The 24,237-nt window shown below is 30.4% G+C and overlaps 1 protein-coding gene across 1 annotated transcript in view; it reads right to left on the bottom strand.

Moving 5' to 3' along the window:
• Positions 1-24,237, bottom strand: part of LOC145256337 (alpha-N-acetylgalactosaminidase-like) — a 61,695-nt gene that overhangs the window by 19,174 nt on the left and 18,284 nt on the right. The window contains exons 3-4 of the mRNA XM_080115119.1: positions 6,214-6,388; positions 4,807-4,981 (exon numbers count right to left, since the gene is read on the bottom strand). Coding sequence (XP_079971245.1) covers positions 4,807-4,981; positions 6,214-6,388 — 350 coding nt within the window. The remainder of the gene's footprint in view (positions 1-4,806; positions 4,982-6,213; positions 6,389-24,237) is intronic.

Below are 24,237 nucleotides of genomic sequence, written 5' to 3'. Positions count from 1 at the left end.
AGATGAGACAAATCATTGGTACCGTCGGTTTCAAGCCCGATAATTAGGACCGTTTAAGATATCCATATCAAGCTCTCTTCAGCAATATTCATCTATTTTATAACCAGAAGTGTGAAATATATATACCTTGCGAGTTCACGTTTACCTCTCATTTTATTAAATCCCCCCTCCCGTATTTTTATCGGATGTGATGATTTCATTAACTTTAAAATTTGAATTATTTAAATTTAAAATCTAATTTCGATTAAAAATTTATTTTATATATAAAAAAATTTTTTTCCAATATATAAATCGATTTTAATTTGAAACCAATTTAACTTAAAAATCTAATTTTCTTTAAATATATAAAAACCTTAAAATTTATATTGATATCAGTTAAAAACTTAAATTTCGTTTAATTATATTGAATTACATTTAAAAATTTCGAAAATACGTTTAAAGTTTTTTTTTAAATTTCAAATCTTTCGTTTAATTATATCAAATAACGTTTAAAAATTTCGAAATACGTTTAAAAATTTCTTTTAAAAATTGCAAATCTTTCAAGGTTTGGGGAAGTGAATATTTATCTAGTCTAAGGGATTTTTCCTAGTATATTAACACTATTATATTTTTCCGATAGTTTTAAATTCGAAACAGATTGTAAATTACATTTATAAAGTATGATTTTTAAAAATGTATATATATATAATACATCAATTTAAAATCTATAATACAATTACGATTAAAATCCAAGTTTACTGACTAAAACCATTTTAGTATTTACAAGTTTCCTCTTTCTTTTATTACACACACACATATATATATATATATCTCAAAATCTAAGTTTTGTCCTTTTCATTGACCCAGTTTATTAGGAGCGCCTTCCTTCTGTATATGCAATTTTTTAAGAATTCACTCCTCACACTTAAACATTTTATTTTTGGGTCATGAATTGCTCGGAGGATGTATTTTTCTGCATTACAGAGCGAGCATTGACTTAATTCCGGAGCATATGCTGGTTTGTGCTCTATTTTTCTCCATTTTATGGAAAAAGGTGTATTTTTTTCTTTAAGCTCCCACACCCGGGTAGCTAATGCTGTATTTATCCTTGTTTTAATTCTAAAAGGGCTCATATGTGTGTAGTATCTTTGTTTAAATTGGCCTTTTGTCATACCTATATATTTTTCCCGTATGTTTGTAGACGGGTCCATTATTGTGGCCTCATAAACAAGGGATTCAGCTTTACAATTGCACTCCAATGGGCAACTATTTTTGGTCCTGCAAGAGCAGCCTGCGTTATTTATCTTTTTTGGTTGCTTAGATATGATCGACTTAATTGATGGAGCTGTTGAGTAACTAACTTTCACAGTGTTTCTATTAAAAATTTTATGCAGTTTGTGTTTTTCTGGAAAATGCTTGTCCAGACGACTAAGAAAAAATGCCCTACTCTAGTTTTTGTATTCAATGAGAATGGAGGTAAGAACAAGATTATCTTCTGTCTCCTATTTCGTTTTTTATTTTCTCTATTATCCTGGGTTTGTTGAAATTTTATGTTTTCTCTGAACCCACTTTTATGTAGTGCTTCATTATAATATGGTGCTGCTTGTTCAAACACTTCAGCGTTCGAAGAAAGTCGTGAAATTCTTTGGCTAATGTTTGTTACCATATTTTTAAACACTGTGGGTGGGTGGCATGAACCCTTATTTCTGTACACAAGTTTTTCATTTAGTTTGTGGAAGGGTTTATGTATTTTCTTCGAGATCTAGAGTAGACGAATATTGGCTGAAAAAAGCTTGATAAGGATATCTTAAGCAGTCCTAATTATCGGGCTTGAAGCCGACGGTACGAATAACTTGTCTCATCTAACAACTTTCTGTACACAAAATATAAATATATAGTTAAAGCTGTAGGTTCCGTGATAGAAGTGTTGATTAAATTTTAAAATGAATACGCATATATTAGATATGTTTAAAAACCAAATTACAATGCAATATTATGAAGTAACCAATGCTCTTCCAGCATTTCAAAAAACAAAAATAACTGATTTCCTTCTCCAACTCATGGCAAGAAAGAAAAAAAGAAAGAAAAGAAAGAAAATGTACAAAATTCTGAGGATGAAGTCTGACTTCAAAATATATTAATTTTAAACAAATAAATATTGCTTATCCTTCATAATATTGTGTTGTGATTTGGCTTTCAAACATATGAAATGAATACATATTTTATACGTATTCATTTTATGCATACATATTTAAGTGTATGATATTTTAATTTATACAGTTTTTGTATTTATTAGAGCCAATCCTTCATTGATTACTATATTGTACCCAATATATAATAGTGCCTCCCTCCATGGCATGGTCTGATCATAAAATACGCTTAAATATGATATTTCAATTAGAGCCAATCATCTATTTATTATATTGTACCCAATATATAATAGTGATTTCATAAAAAAATGACTTGGGTGCCATCAGTTAAAATGAAAACCAAAACATTTAGTGCTCCAGCCTTAGTTATTATTGTTTGAACTATTAACATATGAATAAGAAAACTTCCAAATTAAGCAACTGCAATGTATAAGTGTAAATTTGCACATGCATAGAAGTAACAGGTTTAGTCAACTTATTCCTGCCAAGGTTGATTTTTTTCAATTTTGACATCTTAATAGTTATTTTTACCAGCTAAAAACCAAATCAAATTTGTTCTACACATTCAATTCTGGAGACCAAAAATTGGGAGGAGCTTTGTACAGACTGTTTAGCACACATACAAACAAGGTCACTTTTATATGCGTGTGCTAGGACTTTTTAGCTGTTTAGGTTTAAGGAGGATTTGTGGCTATATATTTGATTGATTTGGTGTCAGACTGTATTTTTAATCCACCGGTCAAGAAACATAACTATCGTTTGATAAATGACCAATTTTTCCATTCGTTATATTCTGTCAATGAAGAAATTCTCCTAAAGCTTGGTTCCCACCAGTTTTGGCAAATAGCAAACAGAATCCTGAACAGAAGTGTGTGCTCTATCCCAACTATCATCAATGGAGCTGAGTTAATCTCGTCAGCATTAGACAAAGCCAAACTCTTTGCCAAGAACTTTGCAGCTAATTCTACCCTTTGCGACCAAGGCCGCCAACCCACAATATTTCCTCCTGTATCAGAAAACACGCAATGTGGTATACAAATATCTGTACGTGATGTTGCCAAGCTAATCAAAAACCTAGATTCCAGTAAAGCAACAGGCCCTGACGGTATTCCAATTATAGTACTCAAAAAACTTCAATCAGAACTAGCGCCCATACTTACAAAACTGTTTAAACGTTGTCTTAAGGAGAATTGCTTCCCATCACCCTGGAAAATCTCATCATTAAGCCCTGTATTTAAGAATTCAGGTGATCGTTCATCCCCCCTCTCAATACAGGCCAATAAGTCTCCTGTGCGTCATGAGTAAGTTGCTGGAATCTGTGTTAAATAGAGAAGTAATCAACCATCTCAGCAAAAATAACCTTCTTAGTGACACACAATATGGTTTCCTTTCTGCTAGATCTACAGCAGATGTGCTTATAGTTATATCTCATAGGATTAGTGAATCTCTCGACAGAAGCAACCTTTCTAGGGCAATTGCTCTTGACATATCAAAAGCCTTTGATAGGGTATGGCATAAAGGTTTACTTCACAAGATCTTCAGCTATGGTATAGCTGGAAATGTCTTCTCAATTATTAAATCATTTCTCTCTGATAGGTTCATAAGAGTAGTAGTTGATGGGAAAAAATCAGAAGCTCACAGTATTAATATCTCACTGTTGATGCAATTCTCTATCTATATAAGAGCCAGATACGTCCAAGTATGGAATACTGTTGCCACATATTAGCAGGAGCTGCTAGAAAAGACTTGTCCTGCCTTGATAAGGCTCAAAATAGACTTTGTGGCATGGTGGGAGATGTCCTTTTCTCTTCGCTGCAACCTCTATCTCACAGGAGAGATATTGTGAGTTTGTCTCTGCTTTATCGTTATTTTCATGGAAAGTGTTCGACTGAGCTTCAATCTATGATCCCACCTCGCCAAACTTTCACAAGAAACACTCGTCTAGCTGAAAATACTATCAATAATTCCCCCTACTCTTTATCTGTGCCTAAACCTAAACATAGATTCCATGATCAAAGCTTCTTTCTTAGAACTGCATGCCTGTGGAATTGTCTTCAGTTTTCCTGCTTTCCAACTGTCTATAATATGGTTGTCTTCAAGTCCAACATGAACAAGTTTCTAATGAGCCATTCCACTTAAGTTAACAAATTTACAGAACTTCCATGACTATCGATTACTATATTGTCCTTTTGACTGCTGTACACTCTTTAACCCTTATCCTTGAGTGGCCTATCGGCCTTGATAAGTGGTGGTGCCTATGTAAAAAAAAAAAAAAAAAAAAAAACTAAAGCAATTTTTAATTTTGTTTCATTCCAGAGTGTCTTTTTGGCTTTTTAGGTAGCAGGATTTTCTCCACATTAAAACTTGACTTTGCCCACATGGAGAAGTAAGTAAATAAGACACTATTCGGCCATGCATGGAGTATTGTTTTCACATTTGGGCTAATGTATCTACCATTAGTCTCCCCCTCAAAAAGTAAGGTTCAAAAAAAAGTTTCCAATCCAATAACTATTGCACTGTCAATCAAGCTCCAACTTCTGTCCATCACCGCAATGTTGCATATTCAATGCGAATAGACATCTCAATATGCCTTGCTTGGGGTGAATAAGAGTAAAAATGAATAGATAATTCAAAACATTTTTTTTAAATAAATAAAAACGGCTTTTTTTTAACTTACCTACAGTCATATCATCAGTGTTAGAATAACAACCATCTAGTTTCAAAAAATCAACTCCCCAATCTGCAAACGTTTGGGCATCAATGCTCATGTAAAATTTACTGCCAGGAAAGCCACCACAGGTTTTGGTTCCAAAGTCTTCATAGATGCCAAGTTTTAAGCCTTTGCTGTGAATCTGAGAAATAAGAATGTAACATGCCATTGAAAAACAAAAAAACACAATTTTCCCTTTTACCAATTTGGTACCCCATTTGGTATTCCTAACTTGCATTTAGGTAAAATGCACTTATATATGAATAATTGAATTCATTCTAAAAGTATCGCAAACAAAAACAAATAAATAACACCCACATAAAAAATTGCGATATCCAGCAGTTGTGTGAAATGGGAGTGGTAGAGGTTTAGGTTTCTTTCCATGGGCTTCCAATTTCGAATCTCACTAGATTGAGCCACTCTGATGAGTCGTAGATGACGAAACATGTATCAGTGGATAATTATATTTTAAACTATATATGTCGCTCCCCATTTAGAGGTACCAAACTGGTAAAAGGGAAAATTATTCTCAACTCGCATTTAAGTAAAAATGCACTTATGTATAAATAATTGAGTTAATTTAAAAGGTATTGTGAACAAAAACAAATACACACACACGTATGTAAATCCAACTGTTGCTTAAATACTTTATTCTTGAAAAGACAATGCACAAAATGGCAACCTCATGTTAAAGAACAAACTCCAATATATGCAGTGCTAAAAATGTTAAGGCTAGAATATTCCTTATTCTTTGAGTTTTTATACGTGATTTAATTATCCTTCAAGGTTGAAATAAAATAATGGAAGACAGAAATCTGAAAATTAAAATGAAAAAAAATCTTAAATCTTATATTTTTTAAATTATCATATAAATAAATTACATACAACTGCAGAAATTAAACTAACAGCTGTACCTACCCTGTGTTGTATTTATGTGCAATTTGTTTTGCTTTACTTTTTTTGAAACTGTCATTTTTGTTTTTTTTCAGAAAATATTTTTATTCCAATCAAAGAGAAGTCATTTTTTATGGACAAATACAGTTATATCTTATATATATATATATATATATAAATGACATCTATTTGAAATTCCAACTCAGATAAAGTATTTTCTGGAAGTTTTAAATTGAATTACATTTTATTATTCTTAACAATATACTGCAACAAAAAAAAAATATGCCAAAAATTAATTTTGTAGGAAGAAATTTATTGATAACAAAGAAATGATAAAAAGAGAGCCTGACTTTACTTTCTATATTAGAGAGAGAAAGAGAGAGAGAAATAAAGAAAATATTAATGAGAAATGTAGAAAATCTCAGGAGTGATTTAGAATTTCATAGAAATCTAAATAAACTGCAAAGTGAATAGGCTTACATAGTCAGCGAGTTTTTTTATACCACTTGGGAATCTTTTAGGATCTGCTTGCAACCTTCCATTTTCATCTCGTTCCTTTGACATCCAACAATCATCAATGTTGATATATTCATAGCCAACATCTTTGTAGCCATCAGATGCCATATGGTCGGCCATTTGCATGAAAAGTCTTTCACTGAAAAAAATAAATAAATAAAATTATAATGAATAAATTATAATAAATTTTTTTTCTGGAAAACATTTAAAAACAGCTTATATATATAAGTAAATATTCTCAATTATTTTTATATCAACAGACACTAGTGTTTAATGCTTACAAAATCATTAGTGTAAGAAATGAGAATTATTGCTGGTTTGGAGATTCAAACCCAATTATACTTGACTCTGTAAGCTAGCATCTTACCTCAAGGCCACTGTCATATGTTTGCATGAGTTGGCATTCAGTTTACCTTAGAAGAAGCTAGTAGTCATTTATAAACAAAGGGAAATATGCATTTTACATCCTAAGGATAATATATATATATATATATATATATATATATATATATATATATATAGGTGCTAATGCACTTACTGATCTGCACTATTTTTTAACTCGTATTTCCAAGTTTAATTAAAGTTTTATGATGTTTTTTTTATTCAATTGTAAGGTTAAAGTACAAAATAGGTACAAAACACCCTCCCCATGTTAAGAATGGCTTTTTAAATAATAACGTTATTTCAGCACGAATCAATAAGTGCATGAGTACCTATATATATATTAGTGGTGGGACGATTCCAAAATTTTTCCTGATTCCGATCCAAATTTCTGATTCTGATTCAATTCCCAATTTTGATTCCGATTCTTTTAATATTTATAAATATTTAATTAGATATTTGTGGGGGTTTTTTCTTGTTTTTTTCATAAATTTTCAAATTATTACGTAATTTCCAGGTATATTATTTTTCAAATGCTTTCTTTGTAATGTATTGCAAATTGAAAGACAACAAAAGATTTATTTTGATTTTAAACAAAGCCAAATTGTAGCAGTTCGTCGTTAGTATACAACATGCTACTTGAAAGTTTTCATAAACAATTGAAAATAGTTGATGATTGGTAGGTAAAATGAGAAAATGGTGTAAGAACAAAATATTAAAAATGCTCTCCCATTGTTACAAACGAATTTCTAAATAATAATGTTACTATTTAGAAAACCAAAACGTTGGGCTTCGTTAACTATTGTGTGCCTTCCTTCTATGAATGTTTAGATTTTATTTTAATTATATAAATTTGGTGGGTTATTAAATTGATTTGCTTTGCTGTAAAAAAAAACAAAAAACAAAACAAAAACAAAATCCAAATAATAACTAGCGGGATCTGTGGAAATTCCACAGGGGGACTCATTCAGATGGAATATATTAATGTTGGCATTCATGGCATAAATAGAGATGCTCTGATATTATTGTAACTCTTGTTAAAACTGCAAAAGTATTTACCTAAGCTAGCAAGGACGCCTGGCATAGCCAAGTTGTTAAGTACACTCGTGAACAAAAAAAATGGGCCATGATTAAAATTGGAACAAAAAAAAATGGGCGATGATTGAAATTGGAACAAAAAAAAATGGGCCATGATTGAAATTGGAACAAAAAAAATGGGCGATGATTGAAATTGGAAAGAAAACAATTTTTAAAATTTTTATCGCTTGTTTGCTAATAATTAGCTGTTATTTAGTATTTTTCAGATTATTAGTATTAAAGATGAGTCCAAAAAAGTAAGACGACATCTTGACGAAAAAATTCAAAACCGAATTGCAGGATTACGACAGGCAAATTTGACTTACAAGCAGATTTTCGACATTTTGAAAGAAGAAAAGGTGGCAACATCTCTTTCAGCTGTGAAGAGAATTGGGCAAAGGTTCGAAATTGAAGGCACAGTGAGCAGGAAAGTTGGTTCTGGTCGCCCCAGAGCATCCATAATGAAGGACGATCACAGACTTAAAATGACCGTTTTGAAGGATCGCAAAAAAACTTATGTTGACCATAGCAAACAATTCGAAACAGCAAAAGGAAATTCTCTTTCTAGAGTGACAATATCCAGAAGGATGAAGGAAATGGGATTTTCATCAAAAAGATGTGCAAAAAACCCTTTGTTAACTAAGAAGAACATCAGCGACAGAAAGACATTTGCATCATGTTATGGTACGAAAGATGCAGATTGGTTTAGAAATGTTTTCTGGTCGGACGAATCAAGACTTTACTTTGCCAGTGATGCCCCTGAACGTTGCATCCGAAGATCCGGAGAAAGATTTTCACCGAATTGCATAAAAACCACAGTAAAACATGGAAACGGAGGAATAATGGTATGGGGGACCTTTTCTGCTGCAGGAGTTGGGGAAATTATCAGATGTGATGCGTCAATTAATGCCAAAGAATACATTCAAATATTAGAAAGAGGTCTATTACCAAGCATCCAGAAGTTAGAAATGAACAATGACATTATTTTTCAACATGATAATGCCCCTGCACACACAGCAAAAGTCACAAAGAAGTGGCTTACTGATAATTCAATTGATGTGATGTTTTGGCCTGGCCAAAACCCAGATTTAAACCCAATGGAAAATATTTGGGCTATAATATCTCGTGCATTAATTAGAAAAACTTTTTCCAACAAAGAAAAATTATGGGAAGCAGTACAAAGAGAATGGAATAACATCTCCTCTTCACAGTGCTCCAAGTTGGTTGAGAGCATGATAAAAAGAATTGATCTTTTAAAAAGATCTAAGGGCAATTCCATTCCATACTAAGTTTTTATTAAAGTAAATATCTTGCTCTTTATATTTTTTACTCATTTTCGTTTATTATTTAATTGCATTTTGTGTAATGCAGCTTTTTGTGCAATAAATTGTAAATTTCTTTCCTGGCCCATTTTTTTTGTTCATGAGTGTATGCTTAAATATGATATTTTAATTCTTGCAGATTTTGTATATATTATTATAGAGTTAATGTTCTATCGATTTTTATACATTATAAAGTTGCAATTTCAAAAATAAAAAAAATATATTCATATGACTTGATTGCATCAGCTTGATCGAAACCAAAACCAAAATTTATGAAAAATTCTTGATAAAATTATTTATTAAAGAAAAAAAAAAAAAAATATTGGTCACTGGAGTTCCATCAGCTATGATCGAAATCGAAACCAAAACTTTTGAAGAATTCTTGGTAAAATTATTTATAAGAAAATAAATGACTTGAGTGCCATCAGCTATAATTGAAACCAAAACCAAAACCTATGAAGAATTCTTGGTAAAATTATTTATTATAAGAAATGGGAATTCATACTTAAACAATAGTCACTCGGATGTAATCGTTACACACAAAATAAATAACACATGCTATCATATTAATATATAGTATTGTTAAAATCATAAAAACCATAGTCTTTTCCTACTACTAACCCTAAGTACAGGTGGCAACATAAAAAAATATAACAATTACATGTGATTTTATGATTTTGTTGATCGGCCTTAGAATTAGTGGTAGAAATGACATAACTGCTTAAAAAGTTATAATGTACCAAAATGGGATCAGTTTACATTATATTTAAATGCACAACTGAACACCCATTCTAAATTCTAAACTAAGGTTTCAGTGTGCTCACACATAATCGCCTAAAAAAGTAGAATCTCATATGTTTTGGGTATTTTAAATGTAAAAAGTTTTTTTTTTAAGTTAACAAACTTCTCAATGTTTGCTCTTCCAAAAGTTTTGATAAACTTGTGAGATTTTCATGTATATTTTCACTTGTGCTAAAACCAAACAAAATATAAGGAAACAAGAAACATTTCAAAGGATGTGGTGATCATACAAAATCAGCACTAGGAAAAAATTCCAAGCAGGATATTAAAGTCTGAAGTCTCTAATAGACGCCATTTATCAAATAGGTGCGAAGACTTAAATCTGTGATATTGAATAGGCAAGTGAACTCTAAAATATTTACTTTGCTTACAATAAAAACTAATAAAAACAAATTAAATTGAGCTAAGTAGTAAGTTATAAATATATATATGGCAATTAAGGTACATAGAATATTCTGCATTTTATCCATGCCTGACGAATCCTAGCATGGATGAAACGTGGAATATTCTGTGTAGCTTAATTGCCATATATATATATATATATATATATATTATTCTTAAAATCTAAAATGCATATTTTTCTCTGTGTAACCCCCACTTGTCATGGCGGATAGTACCTTTTTAGAGTCCAATGTTTAAATTCCTTATATTGACATTCTCAGGCAGGCAACTGGAGGTGGAATAAGTATAGAGAAGATGTCGTCAAATCTGCTGCAAAGTAGGTAGTCTCCCTTTACCAGGTTAGAAAACTTATTACATCTGCCAGTATGTTATAATGTTTATAAAACTTCCATTCGTGTGTGCATAGAGTATTGTTGCCACACCTGGGCTAGTGCACCCAACATTAGTATCAACTTTTTTGCACAGGCTAAAAAAATGATTTCTAAACTAATAGATTTTCCACTGTCTGGCTCCAGTTCCATCCACCAGTGTTGTGTCACTGTGCTTGTTTTTTAAATACTTCCACAGAAGGTGCACTAATGAGCTGACTACACTTATAGACCACAACATAAATACTCCCAACCAACCTGACTAAAATGCCAGAAAATTATTTACACTGGGAATTTCTTTCCTTGGACTGCTTGCCTTTAATATTCCCTTCCTACTCAATGTTTCCTGGACCATACAAATATAAAGAAATTTAAGTGTAATGTAAAAAAACATCTTGCTTCCCAGCCCCCTACCAATGCCGCACACAGCAATCTGATTCCTATCACAGTAGCCCTTTACACTTCAATAGCAATATGTCTTGTTTGGTTTAAATAAAAGTAAAACATAATATTTATATATATATACTAGCTGTACCCGGCCACGCATTGCTGTGGCTCAGTTTGTTTAAAAGACAAAATGTATGTTTCTTATGTTTATGCTCTCAATATTTTCTGTGCAAATGTACAGATTGTCTGATTTGCCAAATGTAGAACATGCAGCATATGTGAGAAGTATTGTATCAAAAATAAATCAATGATAAACTTGAAAAGAAACTGTTTAAAAAATAAAGTAAAGGGGAGACTGATGATAATTCAGAAGGAAGAAAAGAATGTAAAAATGTTGTAGGATTTTAAAAAAGAAAGAAATAGTTTGGCAAACCATTGTTTTTTTTATTTAAATAAATATCCTTATTTTCGCACATTTTTTTGAGAAAAAATATTGCTTTCAAATATAATTAACGAGAATATTCATAAACATTTTGGTGCTTCTTCGTTATTGTAGCAAAATTCAGAAATCAAAATATTGATTTTCAAGTGATATTGATCTTCAGTAATGAAAATATCCAAAACTTGCGAAAAACGATAAGGTAAAAATTAATTAAGGAAAATAGTTTTTGAAGAAATTAAAATTTTTTAGCTATTTTCCTTGTGTTTACGTCACAAAACAAACATAGCTGAAATCGTTTTTTCATTGAATCATGGAAGAATTAAATAATCGTGAAATAAAAACTGGGTAGATAACATTGTTTATTGTTGAAATTGACAAACAATAAAAGTAGTTATTGTTGGTTTTCAAATTAAAAATCAACTTTTCAGCAGATTTCACTACAATAATGAAAAAGCACCTTTTTTATTAGCCAACTTGTACAATGAACACCCAGCATATATTCTTTTGGTACTCTTGCAGAATTTGATCCGGATCATCGGGATTTTCCATCAATTATGGTTCGGGCTTGATCAGCAGTCACCAGATTAAGTCAAGCAAAGTAACAGACACAGACGAATTTCAAAACAAACAAACCAGAAAAAAATAGAAATACAATAAATAAAAAATAACAAAAACCTACTGTGAATTTACTGAATATATATATTTTTATTTTCCTCAAAAAAGGTTGCATTTTGTATTGTTTATTTACTTTTATTTTTTTTTTTTCAATTTTTTTATTAACAAAAGTTGTGGGGCTTTTTTCCAAGAAAAGATTAATTTTTTTGACAGTAAATTGTTAGGGGAAAGAACATTTTTTTTTCAAGAAAACTTATATTTTTGTTTTGTTTTGTTTTTTTTAATTAGCATTAAACGTTTTATTTTTGTTTTTTTTGTAAACAGAAGTTGTCATTTTTTTTATAAGAAAAGATGAATGCTTTTATGAAAACTGTAAATTGTTAGGTGAAAGTACAGAAAAGTTTTTTTCAAAAAAGTTATTTATTATTACAAAATCTGGAATGCTTCCAACAAACCAAACTGAGGCAGATTTTAAAAATCCCCTAGGAGAGCCGCACCATCAACATTGAAGTCTTGGAACAAGTCTCAGTGATCAGCGTAGAGGCTACCATCATTCACCACCACCTCTGCTGAGTGGGACATGTCCATAGGATGGGTAATTCAAGGCTCCCCAGGAAAATGTACGGGGTGCTGGCCCAGAATATGAGGCTATGAGGAGCCCCAAAAATGTGCTATAAGGATCAATTCAAGCGCACCTTGGCTATGACAAATATCAACCCGTTCTTGTGGAAAGAATTTGCCAGGAACATAATGATGTGGAGAGCTGCAGCACATGATGGCACCGTGGACTTTGAGAAGAGAAGGAGAGAAATTGAAGAGGCTAGGAGAAGATGAAGAAAAGACTGATGACAATGACCCTGTCCCTCCCCTACCCTGCCTTGCAAATACTGTCCACAACTTTTCCACCATAGACTCGGACTCAACAGCCATGTTACACACAGGCATCCATCCCAAAGATAAGAGACTGGTGACACGAGACAAGACCCAATACTCAGATGCGAGTGGGAGCCGAGGACTACGATAATGCCACTGTAATTACTTCAGGCACCACGGTAGAGTGGAAAATATCTCCCAGTATACCATCTTTATTCAAATCTTATAAATAGGCTTGTATATCTATTTACTAGCCATTAATTTAACCATATGGAGATATATCTTACAAATAAATAAATAAATAAAGGATTTGAAAACGAGAAGCAAATGAACGATAAAAAAAATGAGGATAAAATAAATAAATAGAACTTAATAAAATAGAGGAATAATGTAGTCACTGCCAGAAAAGAAAAAAAAAACAGCCATAAAAAACAAAGATAGAGAAGTTAACAGTAATGAGGGCATAATATTACTTCAAATTAAAGCAAAAACTTAGGCCAATAAACAACCACCAAGTTAAAATAATACCAATAACCCCTGCTGCTACAGCTTGAAGATCGTACTTCCCCCCTCTCCCCTACCTTCACCACACCTCCCTCCAAAACCCCTACTGCTCACATACACCCCACTTCCTTCCAAAACAGAAACACCAAAATACCTCATTAAAAAAAAAACAAAAAAAAAAAAATGTAATCTTACTCTTTTCAATATTGCTCCTTCTTTTTGGTCTCCTTGAATTAGGATTCCACTGAAACATGTATGCATATATGTAACCAATAATGTTGATATAATAAACAGACTATATATATATATATATATATATATATATATATATATATATATATATATATATATATATATATATATAGTACCTTTTATAACAAGACTATTAAGTCAAAGAAATGGAGAAAAAAACTGTCTCTGTTCAGTCAGCCCTTTTTAGCAAATATAAGTTGTTGTTTTTTTTTAATAAAATGCAATTAATTTTATTGAATTTTATATTCAAACTGATTAACAGTTTTTATTTTTAATACTAATGTGATAGAAGGAGACAGGAGAACTAATTTGCCCTAATAATACTTTCGTTTTTTTTTTTTGGGGGGGGGGAGAAATCCTATTTCCGTCATGTAGAATTTCAAATGAAAGTAAAACGACTCCGGGCAACATCAGGTAGAAACAGCTAGTAAAGTATCAAGTCGGTGAAAGAAAAAGTTTTTGCCGGTTTGTAGACGATGCATTTTAAACCATTGTAATGTTTTTTATATTGTTATTGCTTAACCATATTAGCACGATTAATTTATAACTTTTTCTTTTAAAACATTATATATATTTTACTGCATGTTGAGCGGAAAACGACCTTCTTTAGTCAACAGAAAAGGGAGTCATCTTCCACTATCATAATGCTTGTCCTCAGGTAGCACTACTGACCAAAGATCTAGAAAAATTTGGTTGGAAAATCTTGCTCCATCCTGCATGTTCTGTACTAGGTCCCTTGGATTATCACTTATTTTGAGGATTACAAACTGTTTAGATTGCCTTAGATTAATATCACAAGAAGAGATTGAACCCGAGTTAGCTTTTCATGTGAAATATGAATCTAAAGAATTTTACAAGTGAGGCATTTATAAGCTCGTTGACAGATGGAATCAAGTTATAGAGAGCAAAATTCATTATAGTTATGAATTAAGATTTTCAAAGATACAGTTTTTCATTTTCAAAATGAAATTTTAAATTGGCAAAATCTTTTAGACCTTATAGAACATGGCTGAACAACAGACAATCAACTCTACTTTACATATATAGATTTGCTAAAGTAATAGATGACTTGAGATCACCATAGAGTTCAATATGTCATGATTTACTTTAGTTCTACTCAATAAAAATATTTTGTAATCGTTTGATATACACATAATATTTTATAAGGATGGGAAATAAACCAATTTTCACTTTTATCAGACTGAAACTATTTGTAAATTCATTTCTTAATCACGAGTTGTGAATAAGCGGTTATAAAATGAGTCTTCAGTTTATTGCCAGTCATGTGATGATCATGAGACTGCAGACATGTTTTTAGTTTTTCAATCACACAAGATCACGTCAGGTTATGACATAGAAGAATTTTTTTATTAGTTTATGTAGGTACTTTAAGATATATTGTTACAACAATAATTAGTACAATTAGCACACAAATACAGAAATGCCAGAAGATTTCTACTTTGATAACTTCTTTCCTCTGATAACTTGTCTTTGGAATTTTCTCCCTGTTCCCTATTTTTCTGACCATACAAAAAAATATAATGTAAACAAAAATCATGTTACCCACACCTATGTAGAAAAACATCTGACTCTTATCACAGTAACCATTTACACTTAAGTGAGAATTTGCCTTGTTTGAGATGAATACACATGTAAACAAAACAAAAAAAAAAAACATAGCAATAAATTTAAAATCTATAAGAAAATTATAAGATCCACATGTGTTTTTCGTACATCAGCGTAACTTTATTTTATTTACTACTAGCATGGGTGCCCAGCATTGCCTGGGTTTTTGGTGTGTGTTAAACAAAAAAAAAAAAAAGTGGTAGTAGAAAGGCAGGCTCGAACCGTACTGGGAAGGAGAAGAATGTGAAAAAAATGTGACGTCTTTGCTGTTACGACTACCATCTAACCGGAAGTGACATAGGTTTAAATTAAAGCTAGAAAATCGAAAAGAGGAGATGACTTTCGAAAATATCGGCGAAAAAAAGCGACCTCTCCCTGTAGAAAAGTGTCGAGTTGAGGGTGAAGGAATTAATGTTTTTAACCAATTTTTCGGTATTTGTCGTCTGAAGGGTCGAGCTTCAAAACGATACAGATCTTGTGAAAATCCGTTGCTTCTGTCGAAAGTTTTATGCAAACATGCATACATACATTTATATATTGGTAGCTCAAATTTTCGACCCAAACCGATTAAAAAGCTTGCCCTATCTCTAAATACCCTTTATGTAAAATTTCAAATGTTTAGACCAGAAAGTGTCTGGGTAATTTGGTAGAGACCGCAGAGATCAAATTTTTTTAAACTTTGACCACTATTATGACCTCTTAACATTTATTGTTTTGGACTCAAATCAAGTTATTAAGTTAGATCCATGCCCAAGGAACCTATATCTAAAATTTCAAATGTTTAGACCCAAAATTGTCGGAGGAGTTTGGTAGAGTTCTCAAAGGTCAAATCGTTGAACTTTGACCCCTTAACAGCCAAATTTCTGGCCGAAAACCGATCACATAGATTTTCCCAAATCTCAGTACCCTGTATATCAAATTTCGAGTCTGTAGATTTAAAATTGACAGAGTTATTGTGTAGAGAAATGTACAAAACACACACATTCACTTTTATAGATAGATTTATTTTATTTACAAATATTTATCGAAATCAAAAATACAATAGTGTAAAATAAAACGAAATTTTCAAAATCCTATTTTAAAAAAATAAATTAATCTTGTGAATATCTACTAGAATTCATTTTGGTTTCTTTTATATCTTCGAAATGAAATTTTATAAAAGTCCATAAGATTATTATAAAGTTTGGGTTTAAGTGATTTTGATGATAAGAAAGTGCAGTGCAGTGCAGTGCTGTGCGATGTGTAAGACGGTACATTTTTCTATTATTTATTCCCAGACAATTCTAGGTATTTTTGACTTAGGTATTTGATATTTAAGACTTAGAAGAAATAAATAACTAAAAAATATAGGATTTAAATTTTAATATTTCCTAAAAACTTCCTTTCAATTTTTATTGCAAAACCGATTAATTAATAAAATATATTCCTTCATTCAATAAGGTTTCTAAAATTATAACTATTTTCTTACAAGAAATTAATAAAAAAAACGAAAAAGCAGAAAGAGGGCAATAATCAATACAATTTTTTTTTTTTTTTTAAATTACAGTAAAAAGATTCATGGACGAATCCAATAAAAGTCATAAGACATTAGAGCCTCCAAAACTATTGGGCATAACTGAATTAAATTTAGCATGGAAAGTAATTAGGATGCCAGGTGTATCAGAGGGGAGAGGGCATAAAATTAAAATACTACTACAATAATAATAATAATAGTTCTGATTTCGTTTATCAACGTCTCTCTGGAAAGGTATGGGATTCATTTCCAGAGGATTTCCCTCAATCCCGGCTTCAAACCAGGAGCTTCAAAGATCAAGGGTTTTCCTAAGGATGTTGGTGGTACCTATAATTGCAGAAGTCTGGAGGCCGCCTAAAACATTGGGGATTTGTAGTTTTTTCAATTGTCCTTCCAGATGACGTGATACTACTCCTAGTGTACCAACTACGACTGGGATTATTTGTGTTTTAACCCCGTGTATACGCCTTATCTCCAAGGCAATGGAGCATAATTGTTCCACTTCTCATTCATCATCATCATCATAATAAACAAAACAAAAACATACTGATTAACTGTTGCACCAAGTGATCGATCCAAAAAAGGTCAGAAATTACATCCGTCAGAATTAACAACTAAGATTAATCGAAAGCAGAAAGAGGGCAATAATCAAAACAAATTTTTTTTTAAAATAACAGTAAAAAGATTCATGGACGAATCCAGTTACTAAAAATTATAAGACATCCGTCAAAACTAACAACTAAGATTAATCTAAATATTACATATAATCAATCCTCATCTCTACAATTCTGAAACATAATACCAATAAGGGTTGTAAGGAACATACATATCAATTGTGACAAAGTTCATCTTTTATTTATTATACATGGGTCGCTATGCAAAATATACTTCTTTCCATTAGAGTTGCAGAGTCAGAGTAGAGTGGAATTTTTTTTTTTTTAATCACCAAAAAAAAAAAAAATCAAACATTATGAATATTGGAAATCTTTAAGAGTCGAAGTCAGATATTTTAGAATCCTAAAAGTTTGAGTTAGATCGTATACGTTTTGACTTCACAAATCTACTTTCTGTGGGTTGTAGTAAATGAAGGTTGAAAATGCCTGCTCTAAGATTTCACAAAATTGTTCCATGCATTGATCAGGTTTAAATTTGAGAGATTTTCATATGCGCAAACCAGTTTTAAAATCAATGTTACTAATATTTTATTTTTATGTAACATGCAATTTAATATTTGTTATTTTATATTTTGCTTGTGCAAAGAATTAAAATTTATTTAGTGGTAGTAATACATTTATACATTTTTAATGTTGACAAATCTAATAAACATCAATGAATTTTTCTATACAAAAGTCAGTTATAAGTTTATATTGAAAAAGCAGACAATTTGCATTAATGTGAGTCTTAAAGACAGACTTAGATCTAATGACCTTAAACATGAGTCTTTGGCTATGTTGAAAGAATGGATGAAAATTCTTGGACTAATAGTCGTAAAATAGTTGAGGTAGCAGGGTGAGTTGACAGGAGAAAGCTAAGAGAAACACGGGAGGAAGTGATGAGGATGAAGTTGAGAGAAAAAAAACGGACAAAGATTTGAAATAGGTTAGTTTGAGAGTCAATAATTAAAAGCAATCCAACACACGCCAGCATGTAAATTGATGTCAAACTGATGATGGTCATAATAATGATGATGATGATGATGGTGGTGGTTTATATAATTGAAAAATAAAATCAATATATCGGTTAACTGATTAGTTTTTATCAACAGATAAAAGTTGACCATATTTTCAGCCAGCTGTTATCATATGATAGCAAAACTAATCAATATGAAATGAGTAAGAGTCAAGCGATTCACTGACTGATATTACAAGTTAATCAAAAATTGAATCAATAGATCGGATGTTAAATGACAGAAGTATATTCAAAGCAAACAACCATTGAATTAAAAAAAACAAACAATAAAAACAAAGAAATTTGCAAATTAGTTAACCTTACGACTTTGATCGCATACATATAATCATATATTAATAGTTTTTCTACTGTATATATTAATAAGATATTGTTTTTCTATTGTATAAATTAATATGATATTGTTTTTCTATTGTATAAATTAATATGATATTGTTTTTCTATTGTATAAATTAATATGATATTGTTTTTCTATTGTATAAATTAATATGATATTGTTTTTCTATTGTATAAATTAACATGATATTGTTTTTCTATTGTATAAATTAACATGATATTGTTTTTCTATTGTATAAATTAACAAGATATTGTTTTTCTATTGTATAAATTAACAAGATATTGTTTTTCTATTGTACATCTAATAAAATATTGTTTTTCTATTGTATAAATTACCATAGCCTTGGATATGTGTACATTCGTTTTTCCCTCATGTCTATTATAGAGCATATGTATGTATGTAGGTTTACACTAGTTTTACATACACTGTGTTGTACGAGAATCTTTTAACTGTCAAATTTAAACAAATTTTTTTTAAAGCCTCTTTATTTTTATACCAAATATGTTTTAGTAGTATTTGGTTAGTGGTTTTGTTTTACAGCATATCAACCCTTTCTGGGTTATTTAATCTGGTTATTTGAAAAAAAAATTTTTAAGTTTCATGTTCTTTAGGTCTTCAAATATTTATTCATGATGTTTGGTTTGGTTGTTTTGTAGAGAAAAATTGTTTTTGTTTTTTGGCTCCTGGATTGAGTTTTTTGAAAGGAAAGGAAAAAATACCTCAACGTTTGGTGATTTTATAGTCAGAAAGCCGATATCTTCAAACAGCCTGATCTGATAGCACCAGATAGTAATATTTTGAAAGTTGAACTCAATTATTACTTTGGTCATTAAATCATTAATTAAAACAATGTTTTAAAACTATAGTTTTATGTGCTTTAATTCTATCCATAAAATTATTGGATGTAAATAGATTTTAAAACTTTTAATAGAAATCAGAAGCTGAAAAGAAAATTGTATGTTATAATGATTGTATGTTATAATGATTGTATGTTATAATGATTGTATGTTATAATAAAGAAACGTATAATCTTTTTCAAATCATAGCACAAAATACTTGTTTAACCTTCAAATCACTTTTTCTGTTTGTCTATGCTTCTCATTCTACTACTAAAATTATTACTGTAAAAATATTTTTAAAGCCTTTTGTCTCTTCTTATTCCTGGTAATAATTTTAAAAAATAATACTTTCTTTATTTGTAAATAAAGTCATTTCTGTAAATATGATTTTTAAATCCAAATGTTATTTTAAAGTAGAAAAGTTCTACACAGTTATTTAAATTAAAAATAATTTCTTTTTTTTATAAATCTGAATTTTATAAACATGGGTTATTTAAAAGTGAAAGTGTTACACACAATTGTGCTAGTGAATGCATATGCAATTAATATTTATTTGTATGAAGTTAAATTATTTCAAAGACTACATTATACATGAACTATTCATTCCTCTGTGTGTGTGTATTTCTCTGACGAAGGTTTGTGAGGAAGAAACCTAGAATAAGTAATTTAAATTTTTTGCTTATACATGAACAATAGGTAATGAATTTACCAATTATTTTTTAGTTTGTTTTTATTTCATAAATCATGTTTATTTATGTTCACACACTGTTCATTTTTTTCTCTTCCTATCAAAACCGGAAGTTACAAGAACTCAACTAGGTACTGTAATGATGATGGGACGGTTCCAATATTTTTTCTAATTCCGATACAATTACAGATTCTATTCTAAATTCTGATACAATTATCGGTGCTGATTCTAAAATCGCCAAAATTTTATTTGGAGAGAGGGTAGCAGAAAGTCCTCATCTACTTTTAAATCTAGATATAATTTTTTTTTTTTTAATTTGCAAACTTATTAATGTTTTCTCTTTATGTATCATATTTAAGATTTTGATAAACTCATGACATTTTCATTTGTGCCATTGTCGAAATCAAGTTTTAAACAAAAAAAAAAAAAAAAACAAATAAAAGAATAGTTTCCGGAATCAGAAATGAAGCTAAAACTTTCCTGATTCTGATACCCAAAATACTTTTCTTATTAATCGTCCCAACACTGGTTCAGACAAAAACTATTTTAAATAACTAAACAAACAATTTTTATTGTTTTAATGAGACAAATGACTTATTTGCATTAACACACATACAATATCTAATCTATAAAATAGAGATGCAGAAAAATTAACTCCACCTCCTTCTCTCTCTACAAAAAAATCATCTTAATTTAACATATTATTTTATAATATATAATAATTTTTTGCATAGTTTTCATTTTTAATAATAAAGAGGCTTTTAATTGCGACAAAATATTGCAACTATCATTATGTATTTTATACAAAAGACATTTGAAATAGACTTAGCATGAGAAAAATTTTACTAATCAGACAAGAGTGTTAACATTTCATGAATGCAATAGTCATTTTTACCAATCAAAATATTGTATCTTCTATTGTGATATGTGAATAAAATTAATAATTGTTTTATATATTGTCGTTGATATATTTTTAAAAAAATATAATTCTTTGTCCAAGACACAGTTCACAGAGAAATGTTAACCCTTTTGGATCTTGTACCAATTCATTAATAATAAGCCAAAAGTTATGGCGTCTAGTATGTAAGTTAATGGTGTCTAGTATGTAAGTTAATTAGCAAAATTATCTGATAACGTATTATTAGAAGACTGAAATATCAGCCGTGTCATCTTTTTAGCTATGTTACTATTATTATTATATCAGCCATGCAGGTTGGAAGGGTTAAAATTATTTTTTCATTAATTTCTTCAGCGGCTAGAGCTTGTTAGGTCATGAACATAAAAATGTCTCCTGGCTAACAAAATTCCTAGTCGGTCTAAGTATTATAAAAAAGGAACTAAAGAGAACCCAAATATATCCAGGTTAATAACATAGTAGAAGAAAGAAAAGAAAAAGTAGAGTTTATTTATTTATCAGATGCATTACTGTTTAGGTCTAAGATCGAAAATTTAACAAACTTATAGTCAAAAACTGTAAGCCACGTATTGGGCTTACATTGAGAAAAAGTGAGTTTTCAAAGATAAATTTAAAAAATAAAACTCCAAAATTAGTCTTTCTGTTTGCTATATCACTCCAACTATAGTTTATAAAGTAATAATAATGTGGTGATATTCTCTAGAATTTTTAATGGACTATTCCAATTTTCTGTTAGATAGTTTTTGTTATTAACTATCAAAAATAATAAAAGAGTGACAGAAACAAGATTGATAGAGACTGTATAAAAAAAGGAGTTGGGATCAAAGAGTGAGAGAAGAAAAAAAATATAAAAGATGAGTAATTTGATAAGTCAATTACGATTAATCAGAACAATTAAAATAGATTTCACACATACATAAATTCCAAAACCATGAAATAATTTTTAGCATATATTTTGTGTGATAAAATATATAAAAACTTTAGAGAAACTCAGATTGATTGACTCAGCTTCAGTATAACAAAAAATATATATACTTTGTGATACACTGTGAGAAAAGAAAAGACAGAGGAATAAGTGGGGTGAATATAAAAATAAATCCAAGCTGGTAAAAAGGCTGTGTGAGTGCAATTGATGTGGACTGTAATTTTATCCTTATTCTATCCTGTAGCTGTAAAGTCAGTTTTGAGGTCGCATCACATGAAAACTATTTGACAAAAATCTATTAAATTTCCTGTCTTTAATGCCTGTGAATCTTTTAAGCATATCAAATTTGAAAACTGACCCTCTAAATCAATTGTTAGTTTAGTTGTATGGCATATAAACACTTTATGGGTCATTTAATATTAAATTCAGTAACAAGTACTTAATATCAAATATAGATTAATTTGATTTGCAGACACATGTTTAGCAAGTAGATTGTGGTTTTGACAAGAAATAAAACTCTTAATAAAATTGAAGATATGCCAAGCACTGATATGCACAATAATTTTGTACGCACTATGAAACCTGTGCACAGAAGATTGTCACTCGAGGTCTTTGACATGTACTGCATTCTATGCATCCATCTTTCTGACCAAATCCCAAACTGTACCATCTGTGCTAGATGTGAGACTACCAGCATCACAGAGACTCTTCTTAAAAGAAGACTTTGCTGATTTGATTTGCTCAGATTTTTAGTATTGGTTACTGGAACCAAGAATGGCTGAAGAATGTCAACAAATCAACTGTTGATCAGCAGAGGTGATCTGCCTTGATACAAGATATGGTGAACTTATTTGGAGTCATCTTAACCCACCTCAGGTGAATGTCATTAACAATTACAGATGTACACAGACTTTTTGGTGAAACACAATATCATCTCAAGACAAGTAATCTTGATAATGGCCAGTTTCAACAAAAAATTTTCAATTTACTTCATTAAGTTCTCAAAACAAAGAACCCTTTTCTGGGACTAACATTTGATTTCTATATGAGATATCAGTGTTTAATCAAGAATCTCCTCGACCTCTCAAACATAAACTATTGAAGAACACTAATTTTCGTCTCCCTAATTGACCAATTAACTATATTACAGTATATCTTTCTCTTTCTGAGAAAAGAATTTATCTAGTCTGGTGGAGTATCCAGCTAAGTGTTGTTACTTGAAATCACGTCATTAGAAGGTGCAGTATTGTATGAGCCAGTGTATAGTCAAGAGGATCTAATTTGGACTTTGAATACTATGTTACTTTGAATATCTGGTCAGAATTTATTTATAGGGTTAAGTATCATCATGTCAGGTTGTACTGACAAACCCTAGTACAGAGAATCCAAAGACACTTGAGAATGGTGTCTAATATGTAATTGAAACTCTCCAGTAAGTGTGAACTTGACTTAACAGATTCATCAGAGTGCACATTGTTCCAATTCAATTGTCCCATTATTTTTGACAATATATATATTTCAACAATTGCTAAAAGGTTAACACACATAGACTTTACATTTATTTACAATTGTAAAACTGATAAACAAAATGAATCAAAATAAATAAAATTCGTCCAAGCAGAAAAAAAAGGAAAAGTAGAAATTAGCACATGATTTTGTTAACAATTCTGTGATGATGAGATGGCCAAAGATCAGGGAGTCAGATACAGAAAGAATCAGAATTTTTTGAGTTTGCTTGAACTTAAATGATTGTTCTACTGAACTTTCAGATCAGTCCAAGATCAGTTTCAGATTGATTAACTATCTACATTAAAATTGGATGTGAGAAAATGGGAAGAGAATGAAATCAACTTTATTTTTATTTTATATTTATTACTAATGGAGATCTTGTATCAATTTGGCTGAAGCCGACCTTATACTTTTTACTATCTTTTATTATTTGGATTATTCAGATTACTGTTCTCATCTTTAGTGTTGCTTTATATATAAATTATATTATAATAACACTCAAGAGTAGAGCAGGAGTGTGAATAA

Source organism: Euprymna scolopes, chromosome 3 (assembly GCF_053919585.1).
Source record: "Euprymna scolopes isolate OS-2025 chromosome 3, ASM5391958v1, whole genome shotgun sequence".
NCBI lineage: Eukaryota > Metazoa > Mollusca > Cephalopoda > Sepiida > Sepiolidae > Euprymna > Euprymna scolopes.
This window is presented reverse-complemented; position numbering and strand designations above follow the sequence as displayed.